The sequence below is a fragment of the Cherax quadricarinatus genome, chromosome 50 (assembly GCF_038502225.1).
Source record: "Cherax quadricarinatus isolate ZL_2023a chromosome 50, ASM3850222v1, whole genome shotgun sequence".
Classification (NCBI taxonomy): domain Eukaryota; kingdom Metazoa; phylum Arthropoda; class Malacostraca; order Decapoda; family Parastacidae; genus Cherax; species Cherax quadricarinatus.
In genome coordinates, this window is record NC_091341.1 from 20503513 (window position 1) to 20516006 (window position 12494).

At 46.0% G+C, this 12494-nt stretch overlaps 1 protein-coding gene across 1 annotated transcript in view; it reads right to left on the reverse strand.

Annotated features, from left to right (window-relative positions):
* Window positions 1-12494, reverse strand: part of LOC138854145 (glucose dehydrogenase [FAD, quinone]-like) — a 77705-nt gene that overhangs the window by 41860 nt on the left and 23351 nt on the right. The window contains exons 5-7 of the mRNA XM_070095496.1: window positions 9299-9433; window positions 6162-6283; window positions 12-68 (exon numbers count right to left, since the gene is read on the reverse strand). Coding sequence (XP_069951597.1) covers window positions 12-68; window positions 6162-6283; window positions 9299-9433 — 314 coding nt within the window. The remainder of the gene's footprint in view (window positions 1-11; window positions 69-6161; window positions 6284-9298; window positions 9434-12494) is intronic.

Here is a 12494-nt window from a genome sequence, read left to right on the forward strand (position 1 = left end):
CTAAGACTGACCTTGCCCAGGTGTTCATATGTGACTCCAACTGCTCGCTTCTTATCATCAAACAGAATCTGCAAGAAAACACATCATGGAAATAATAATTTGGTCTTACTATACTGTACTGAAATTTGAATACTGACTACTGTAGGTGTGTGTTGCGCGCTGCACTATCGTAGAAATGTATCTCTGTGTTGTATAACCCTGGTCCCTTTACCTCAATAATCGCGAAGTGAATAGTGCAGAGTGCGGCATAATTTAGTAATGTAGTTAGTGTCAAAAGAGGCAGCCACAAGTTATCACAGGGAGGCTAATATTCCAGTTTCTTTAATAAAAGAGGGACAAATTAAGACATACACAACACAACACAAATTGAAACATTCCACTCAGCAACACAAGTTTAAAATGTTTAAAGCCGAACTGAAAAAGTAGTCTGTAATTATCTCACATAGATAAATATCCCATTATACACTAAGTTCGAAGCAGAACTTCATTGTCAAGTTATCGGATTGAAGGTTTGAAACTTATCGGATGAGCAACTCAAAAATTATCTTATCAAATCTAGTTCTTTAATTTTCCATATTAGTTTTAGTTTAATATCTTATTATGCCCCCCATACCCATCCTGTGGGAAATTTCCTCAATAAAAATGTCAATCTGGAATCTACACAGGTCAAAATCAACCCAAACTTTTCTCTAAGTAAAACTGACCAGCGATTAAGGTTTAATAAGTTATATTCAGGTCTAGAGACATATATTCAGGTCTAGAGACATATATTCAGGTCTAGAGACATATATTCAGGTCTAGAGACATATATTCAGGTCTAGAGACATACATTCAGGTCTAGAGACATATATTCAGGTCTAGAGACATAATATACAAATTTGTTACAATGAACTGAAGGGCACAAAGATATCATGGGTACTGTAGAAAATACCGTATATTTTCCAAAAATACAATATATTTTGTATGTAAATTGATGGCATATATTGTAGGTAATAAAAATTAATTTGTGAATAAATAAAGAACCAGCGATGGGTGAGCATCGCTGGGGAAGAGTCGCCATTGTTTTGAATTGACCGAGACAAACGCTAGTGAAAATTGGAAGAATTTTCGTCGCTCTAGGGGTTATATTGGGCTTAAAATCTCTCAAATAGGAGCCGAAATTGTTGGATTTGCAGCCCTGCATAACGTGAGCATTAAGCAGATGGACAGGACAGCTTTGGAACCCCAGCTAAGTTGTCTATTTATGTTGAAATTCTGGCCAGTATTTTCTTCATAAATTAGGCAGGGGGGTTTTGAGTATGACACATCGTAATCTCCAGACTAATTGGCGAGTCTTATTATTATAAATTCTCCTTCAATGTATATGTATTCACATTTTAAATTTAATGTACAGTCCACATATTTATATTAATGTTTTTATCAGAATTCCTGATGTATATTTCATTTGAAATTAATATAGGTCCAGAGTGACTTGTGGATAGATAGATTATCGTAGGTATCGAAGGAGGACATTTTTTGCGACCTAGGTGTCCTAAAATTCCTACTTGTCTCTGTAACCTTGATAAAGAATAATTATCTTTGTTACCATTTACTGGTATGTATCTAATGAGATACATCCAGGCAAATTTAATTTTCCACAGGTACAGTAAAATTACATGATGTAGACTTAACCTAGCATAACCCAACAAAGTTAAATACTGATGAAAGATGAAAGCTAGCTTCCACACCATCACTTAAAGGTTAAACTTGGTAATTGGGCAAAATTTGACATATGATAATTTCCCAGACGTGAGGTCAAAGTCTAACTTTCACAAACTAGTCTTGCTTAACTTGAATCTAGATCAGCCAGTATAAACACAAGTCATTTAAACTGTTTGTAACTGTTTTGACCAGTCACTTTTCACAGTAAGAAGTTCACTAACCTAATCCTAATTTATTTTATGGAATATTTCGAGACTAAACTATTAATAGATTTTACTTTCCGATCAAACATGGCTGAAATACATAGAGGAGGACATTTCTACTTGTCCAAAATAACACTGTTTTCGGCAGTACAGTGTGAGCAATAGTTCATAATCAGTGTGGAGGGAAGTGCCCCTCGCCCCCCCCCCCGGGCATTGCCCCGTGTGTAGTAAACAATGACTCAAGAAATCGTAATGACACGATTGCAAATAAACCATACCCCCGGCCGGGATTGAACCCGCGGTCATAGAGTCTCAAAACTCCAGCCCGTCGCGCTAGCCACTAGACCAGCTAGCCACAATAAGATTCATCCAACTAGGTATATTTCTACATCATAGGAAAGTTAGCACAGGCACCTCTGTGACCACAAATGCAAGTTTTTACAGACGAATCTCCAGCTAGCGTGGCCGTGACGAACTCTAGCTCAAGTCCCTTCACTGCCGTCAACATGACTCAAGAAATCGTAATGACACGATTGCAAATAAACCATACCCCCGGCCGGGATTGAACCCGCGGTCATAGAGTCTCAAAACTCCAGCCCGTCGCGCTAGCCACTAGACCAGCTAGCCACAATAAGATTCATCCAACTGGAGATTCGTCTGTAAAAACTTGCATTTGTGGTCACAGAGGTGCCTGTGCTAACTTTCCTATGGTGTAGAAATATACCTAGATTGATGGACTGACCACATCGACTCAAGGTTGAGGGACTGATTACCTCATTCTCCTCCTATTCTTCAAGATTCTCCTTTGTATGGACTGATGAAGCCACTGTGTGGCGAAACGTTTCCTCAATAAAGATACCCAAGAGTTGCACATGTGTCTAATTTATCATCAATTTTAAGGTCAGGTAAAACAAGGTAGACGGACCCAGAGAAACAAAACTCTCCGGCAGTCAGTCAACAGATGATCTTCCAGAAGTACATAGACAGCACAATGCAAGTGACCCAGTATACCACAGCAACCTCACCACCACAGCAACCTCACCACCACAGCAACCTCACCACCACAGCAACCTCACCACCACAGCAACCTCACCACCACAACAACCTCACCACCACAGCAACCTCACCACCACAGCAACCTCACCACCACAGCAACCTCACCACCACAGCAACCTTACCACCACAGCAACCTCACCACCACAGCAACCTCACCACCACAGCAACCTCACCACCACAGCAACCTCACCACCACAGCAACCTCACCACCACAGCAACCTCACCACCACAGAAACCTTACCACCACAGCAACCTTACCACCACAGCAACCTCACCACCACAGCAACCTTACCACTACAACAACCTCACCACCACAGCAACCTTACCACCACAGTAACTTTACCACCACAGTAACCTTACCACCACAGCAACCTTACCTCCACAGTAACCTTACCACCACAGCAACCTCACAACCAAAGCAACCTTACCACCACAGCAACCTCACCACCACAGCAACCTTATCACTACAGCAACCTTACCACCACAGCAACCTTACCACTACAGCAACCTTACCACCACAGCAACCTCACCACCACAGCAACCTCACCACCACAGCAACCTTACCACCACAGTAACCTTACCACCACAGCAACCTTACCACCACAGTAACCTTACCACCACAGCAACCTTACCACCACAGCAACCTCACAACCAAAGCAACCTTACCACCACAGCAACCTCACAACCAAAGCAACCTTACCACCACAGCAACCTCACCACCACAGCAACCTTATCACTACAGCAACCTTACCACCACAGCAACCTTACCACCACAGTAACCTTACCACCACAGTAACCTTACCACCACAGCAACCTTACCACCACAGCAACCTTACCACCACAGTAACCTTACCACCACAGCAACTTCACCACCACAGCAACCTTACCACCACAGCAACCTTACCACCACAGCAACCTCACCACCACAGCAACCTTACCACCACAGTAACCTTACCACCACAGTAACCTTACCACCACAGCAACCTTACCACCACAGTAACCTTACCACCACAGCAACCTTACCACCACAGTAACCTTACCACCACAGCAACCTTACCACCACAGCAACCTCACAACGAAAGCAACCTTACCACCACAGCAACCTTACCACCACAGCAACCTCACAACCAAAGCAACCTTACCGCCACAGCAACCTCATCACCACAGCAACCTTATCACTACAGCAACCTTACCACCACAGCAACCTTACCACCACAGTAACCTTACCACCACAGTAACCTTACCACCACAGCAACCTTACCACCACAGCAACCTTACCACCACAGTCACCTTACCACCACAGCAACCTCACCACCACAGCAACCTTACCACCACAGCAACCTTACCACCACAGCAACCTCACCACCACAGCAACCCCACCATCACAGCAACCTTACCACCACAGCACCCTTACCACCACAGCAACCTCACCACCACAGCAACCTTACCACCACAGCAACCTTACCACCACAGCAACCTCACCACCACAGCAACCTTACCACCACAGTAACCTTACCACCACAGCAACCTTACCACCACAGCAACCTCACCACCACAGCAACCTCACCACCACAGCAACCTCACCACCACAGCAACCTCACCACCACAGCAACCTCACCACCACAGCAACCTTATCACCACAGCAACCTCACCACCACAGCAACCTTATCACCACAGCACCCTTACCACCACAGCAACCTTATCACCACAGCAACCTCACCACCACAGCAACCTCACCACCACTGCAACCTTATCACCACAGCAACCTCACCACCACAGCAACCTTATCACCACAGCAACCTTACCACCACAGCAACCTTACCACCACAGCAACCTCACCACAATGTACTTCCCACCTACCCCGTCAAGGGAGGTTCCTTGATGCTGGTGAGGGGCTCTTGATCTAGGGAACTGGATCTGTGCTCCAATTCCCTGAATTGAGCCTGAATACCTTCCATCCCCCCACAGGCGCTGTATAATCCCTACGGGTTTAGCGCTCCCGCATAATTATAATAACCACCTTCAGAGCGCAAGCAAGCTCCGCTAACCAACTGCTGAATCCATTCATAGATTTTCTCATGTTTACGCTCCGGTGGCAGATATTTCACACGAATGTGGCCCGTGGTCTGGTCGGCAACATACTTGCCTCACACACTGAGTGTCCGTGGTTTTGATCCCCGGCATGGGTGGAAACACTGGGCGTGTTTCCTTACACCTGCTGTCCCGTTCACCTAGCAAGCAAGTAGGTACCTGGGTGTTAGTCGACTCGTGTGGATCGCATCCTGGGGGACAAGATTTAAGGACCCCAATGGAAATAAGACGGACAATGACTAACGAAATCGTAATGACACGATTGCAAACAAACCATACCACGGACGGGGATAGAACCCGCGATCTTATTATGGCTAGCTGGCTCAGTGGCTAACGCGACGGTCTGGAGTTTTGAAACTCTCTGATCGCGGGTTCTATCCCCGCCCGTGGTATGGTTTGTTAAGACGGACAATCCTCGATGACGCACTGGCTTTCTTGGGTTATCCTGGGTGGCTAACCCCCCGAGGTTAAAAATCCGAACCAAATCTTATATTATCTCTTAATGAAGGATACTCAAATCCTCACGTCTCAAAAAAGCTTCTCCATAACCTCCTATACACCTTCCTTACCCACTCTCCCCTAGATTTATACACTTGTTCATTTACCTGTCTTGCCTCATTCTGACTAAATTAATAAATTATGTATATCGGCAACATTCATCTGTCCTCTGAACTGCATCTATTATCTTACCAACATAATTTACACATTAGTCTTTCTATAACACTATCGTCGCCAGTCTTTGGTAGCAAGTTCTTCAAAGATTATATAATACTGACTCGTTGACGAGTAAGACACATGCAACACTTGGGTATTTATTGTTGACTGAAACATTTCGTCTACACGGTAGACTTCTTCAGTCAAATACAGAGACAGATGACGTGGTGCCGAAGATAACGTAATCAGTCCATCAACCTTAGAGAAAAAGTCTGTCATTGCTGTGTTTTATCTGCTGGAACTTTGTGTCGAGAAAAATATTGTTTTGGAGGTTTTCAAGAATTGTTTTGAGTGTAATGACATGAGTAATTGAAAGTTAAGGTAAACATACAGATCGTCTCTGTAGGAGAAAAAAACTATCTATATAACGTTAACATAGATCTATAAACTACCCACCTGTGTGACGTGCGCCTTGGACACAATATGTAAGTTGCCTCGGGCGAGTGCAGGACGAAGGTAAGCTGGTACTACTGAAAACCTGCGTCCATCACCTGCTGTCAAGTCAGCTGCAGAGAATCCTGAAATACAGGGGATATACGACACTAGATGAATCCTGAGGTCCAGGGGATATACGACACTAGATGAATCCTGAGGTCCAGGGGATATACGACACTAGATGAATCCTGAGGTCCAGGGGATATATGACACTAGATGAATCCTGAGGTCCAGGGGATATATGACACTAGATGAATCCTGAAATACAGGGGATACATGACACTAGATGAATCCTGAGGTCCAGGGGATACATGACACTATATGAATCCTGAGGTCCAGGGGATATACGACACTAGATGAATCCTGAGGTCCAGGGGATATATGACACTAGATGAATCCTGAAATACAGGGGATACATGACACTAGATGAATCCTGAGGTCCAGGGGATACATGACACTATATGAATCCTGAGGTCCAGGGGATATACGACACTAGATGAATCCTGAGGTCCAGGGGATATATGACACTAGATGAATCCTGAAATACAGGGGATACATGACACTAGATGAATCCTGAGGTCCAGGGGATACATGACACTATATGAATCCTGAGGTCCAGGGGATATATGACACTAGATGAATCCTGAGGTCCAGGGGATATATGACACTAGATGAATCCTGAGGTCCAGGGGATATATGACACTATATGAATCCTGAGGTCCAGGGGATATATGACACTAGATGAATCCTGAGGTCCAGGGGATACATGACACTATATGAATCCTGAGATCCAGGGGATACATGACACTAGATGAATCCTGAGGTCCAGGGGATATATGACACTAGATGAATCCTGAAATACAGGGGATACATGACACTAGATGAATCCTGAGGTCCAGGGGATATATGACACTAGATGAATCCTGAGGTCCAGGGGATATATGACACTAGATGAATCCTGAAATACAGGGGATACATGACACTAGATGAATCCTGAGGTCCAGGAGATATATGACACTAGATTAATCCTGAGGTCCAGGAGATATATGACACTAGATGAATCCAGAGGTTCAGGGGATATATGACACTAGATGAATCCTGAGGTCCAGGAGATATATGACACTAGATGAATCCAGAGGTTCAGGGGATATATGACACTAGATGAATCCTGAGGTTCAGGGGATATATGACACTAGATGAATCCTGAGGTCCAGGAGATATATGACACTAGATTAATCCTGAGGTCCAGGAGATATATGACACTAGATGAATCCAGAGGTTCAGGGGATATATGACACTAGATGAATCCTGAGGTTCAGGGGATATATGACACTAGATGAATCCTGAGGTTCAGGGGATATATGACACTAGATGAATCCTGAGGTTCAGGAGATATATGACACTAGATGAATCCTGAGGTCCAGGAGATATATGACACTAGATTAATCCTGAGGTCCAGGAGATATATGACACTAGATTAATCCTGAGGTCCAGGAGATATATGACACTAGATGAATCCTGAGGTTCAGGGGATATATGACACTAGATTAATCCTGAGGTCCAGGAGATATATGACACTAGATTAATCCTGAGGTCCAGGAGATATATGACACTAGATTAATCCTGAGGTCCAGGAGATATATGACACTAGATTAATCCTGAGGTCCAGGAGATATATGACACTAGATGAATCCTGAGGTTCAGGGGATATATGACACTAGATTAATCCTGAGGTCCAGGAGATATATGACACTAGATTAATCCTGAGGTCCAGGAGATATATGACACTAGATTAATCCTGAGGTCCAGGAGATATATGACACTAGATGAATCCTGAGGTTCAGGGGATATATGACACTAGATTAATCCTGAGGTCCAGGAGATATATGACACTAGATTAATCCTGAGGTCCAGGAGATATATGACACTAGATGAATCCTGAGGTCCAGGAGATATATGACACTAGATTAATCCTGAGGTCCAGGAGATATATGACACTAGATGAATCCTGAGGTTCAGGGGATACATGACACTAGATGAATCCTGAGGTTCAGGGGATATATGACACTAGATGAATCCTGAGGTCCAGGAGATATATGACACTAGATGAATCCTGAGGTCCAGGAGATATATGACACTAGATGAATCCTGAGGTTCAGGGGATACATGACACTAGATGAATCCTGAGGTTCAGGGGATATATGACACTAGATGAATCCTGAGGTTCAGGGGATATATGACACTAGATGAATCCTGAGGTCCAGGAGATATATGACACTAGATGAATCCTGAGGTTCAGGGGATATATGACACTAGATGAATCCTGAGGTCCAGGAGATATATGACACTAGATGAATCCTGAGGTCCAGGAGATATATGACACTAGATGAATCCTGAGGTCCAGGAGATATATGACACTAGATGAATCCTGAGGTCCAGGAGATATATGACACTAGATGAATCCTGAGGTCCAGGAGATATATGACACTAGATGAATCCTGAGGTCCAGGAGATATATGACACTAGATGAATCCTGAGGTTCAGGGGATATATGACACTAGATGAATCCTGAGGTCCAGGAGATATATGACACTAGATGAATCCTGAGGTCCAGGAGATATATGACACTAGATGAATCCTGAGGTCCAGGAGATATATGACACTAGATGAATCCTGAGGTTCAGGAGATATATGACACTAGATGAATCCTGAGGTTCAGGGGATATATGACACTAGATGAATCCTGAGGTCCTGGAGATATATGACACTAGATGAATCCTGAGGTTCAGGGGATATATGACACTAGATGAATCCTGAGGTCCAGGAGATATATGACACTAGATGAATCCTGAGGTCCAGGAGATATATGACACTAGATGAATCCTGAGGTCCAGGAGATATATGACACTAGATGAATCCTGAGGTCCAGGGGATATATGACACTAGATGAATCCTGAGGTCCAGGGGATATATGACACTATAAATTACAATCATTGCTACAAACTAGACTTATTAGCGTATAAAATATATATTAAACCAGAGAATCATAAATTTAGATGATTCTTAAAGGAAACTTTGCGACTCTAGTTTTTGCTTACCTATCTGTTGTGGTCCGTTGGGGTCGATGATGTCATAGCCTAGTTCCAGTCCAGCCTTGAGGAAGCCAGCGAGGAGCGGCGCCCCCCACCTCTTGTCGTCCACTGACAGCGGCCCCCCGAAACCATGGTACTCAACTAGTGCAGGAGTACAAGGAGATGCATGGGTACAGGGAGATGCATGGGTACAGGGAGATGCATGGGTACAGGGAGACACATGGGTACAGGGAGATGCATGGGTACAGGGAGATGCATGGGTACAGGGAGATACATGGGTACAGGGAGATGCATGGGTACAGGGAGATGCATGGGTACAGGGAGATGCATGGGTACAGGGAGATACATGGGTACAGGGAGATGCATGGGTACAGGGAGATGCATGGGTACAGGGAGATACATGGGTACAGGGAGATGCATGGGTACAGGGAGATGCATGGGTACAGAGAGATGCATGGGTACAGGGAGATGCATGGGTACAGGGAGATGCATGGGTACAGGGAGATACATGGGTACAGGGAGATGCATGGGTACAGGGAGATGCATGGGTACAGAGAGATGCATGGGTACAGGGAGATGCATGGGTACAGGGAGACGCATGGGTACAGGGAGATGCATGAGTACAGAGAGATGCATGAGTACAGAGAGATGCATGGGTACAGGGAGATGCATGGGTACAGGGATATGGATGGGTCCAGGGAGATACATGGATACAGGGAGATGCATGGGTACAGAGAGATGCATGGGTACAGAGAGATGCATGGGTACAGGGAGATGCATGGGTACAGAGAGATGCATGGGTACAGGGAGATGCATGGGTACATGGAGATGCATGGGTACAGGGAGATGCATGGGTACAGGGAGATGCATGGGTACAGGGAGATACATGGGTACAGAGAGATGCATGGTTACAGGGAGATGCATGGGTACAGGGAGATGCATGGGAACAGGGAGATGCATGGGTACAGAGAGATGCATGGGTACAGAGAGATGCATGGGTACAGGGAGATACATGGGTACAGGGAGATGCATGGGTACAGGGAGATGCATGGGTACAGGGAGATGCATGGGTACAGGGAGATGCATGGGTACAGGGAGATGCATGGGTACATGGAGATGCATGGGTACAGGGAGATGCATGGGTACAGGGAGATGCATGGGTACAGAGAGATGCATGGGTACAGAGAGATGCATGGGTACAGGGAGATGCATGGGTACAGAGAGATGCATGGGTACAGGGAGATGCATGGGTACAGGGAGATGCATGGGTACAGAGAGATGCATGGGTACAGAGAGATGCATGGGTACAGGGAGATGCATGGGTACAGAGAGATGCATGGGTACAGGGAGATGCATGGGTACATGGAGAGTCATAGGTACAGAGAGATGCATGGGTACAGAGAGATGCATGGGTACAGGGAGATGCATGGGTACAGAGAGATGCATGGGTACAGGGAGATGCATGGGTACAGAGAGATGCATGGGTACATGGACATGCATGGGTACAGAGAGATGCATGGGTACATGGACATGCATGGGTACAGAGATGCATGGGTACAGAGAGATGCATGGGTACAGGGAGATGCATGGGTACAGAGAGATGCATGGGTACAGGGAGATGCATGGGTACAGAGAGATGCATGGGTACAGGGAGATGCATGGGTACATGGAGATGCATGGGTACAGAGAGATGCATGGGTACAGGGAGATGCATTTGTACAGAGAGATGCATGGGTACAGGGAGATGCATGGGTACAGGGAGATGCATGGGTACAGAGAGATGCATGGGTACAGGGAGATGCATGGGTACAGGGAGATGCATGGGTACAGAGAGATGCATGGGTACAGGGAGATGCATGGGTACAGAGAGATGCATGGGTACATGGAGATGCATGGGTACAGGGAGATGCATGGGTACAGAGAGATGCATGGGTACAGAGAGATGCATGGGTACATGGAGATGCATGGGTACAGGGAGATGCATGGGTACATGGAGATGCATGGGTACAGGGAGATGCATGGGTACAGGGAGATGCATGGGTACATGGAGATGCATGGGTACAGGGAGATGCATGGGTACAGGGAGATGCATGGGTACAGAGAGATGCATGGGTACAGAGAGATGCATGGGTACAGAGAGATGCATGGGTACAGAGAGATGCATGGGTACAGGGAGATGCATGGATACAGGGAGATGCATGGGTACAGAGAGATGCATGGGTACAGAGAGATGCATGGGTACAGGGAGATGCATGGGTACAGAGAGATGCATGGGTACAGGGAGATGCATGGGTACATGGAGAGACATGGGTACAGAGAGATGCATGGGTACAGAGAGATGCATGGGTACAGGGAGATGCATGGGTACAGAGAGATGCATGGGTACAGGGAGATGCATGGGTACAGAGAGATGCATGGGTACATGGACATGCATGGGTACAGAGAGATGCATGGGTACATGGACATGCATGGGTACAGAGATGCATGGGTACAGAGAGATGCATGGGTACAGGGAGATGCATGGGTACAGAGAGATGCATGGGTACAGGGAGATGCATGGGTACAGAGAGATGCATGGGTACAGGGAGATGCATGGGTACATGGAGATGCATGGGTACAGAGAGATGCATGGGTACAGGGAGATGCATGGGTACAGAGAGATGCATGGGTACAGGGAGATGCATGGGTACAGGGAGATGCATGGGTACAGGGAGATGCATGGGTACAGAGAGATGCATGGGTACAGGGAGATGCATGGGTACAGGGAGATGCATGGGTACAGAGAGATGCATGGGTACAGGGAGATGCATGGGTACAGAGAGATGCATGGGTACAGAGAGATGCATGGGTACATGGAGATGCATGGGTACAGGGATATGCATGGGTACAGAGAGATGCATGGGTACAGGGAGATGCGTGGGTACAGAGAGATGCATGGGTACAGGGAGATGCATGGGTACAGGGAGATGCATGGGTACAAGGAGATGCATGGGTACAGGGAGATGCATGGGTACAGAGAGATGCATGGGTACAGGGAGATGCATGGGTACAGAGAGATGCATGGGTACAGGGAGATGCATGGGTACAGAGAGATGCATGGGTACAGGGAGATGCATGGGTACAGGGAGATGCATGGGTACAGAGAGATGCATGGGTACAGAGAGATGCATGGGTACAGCGAGATGCATGGGTACAGAGAGAT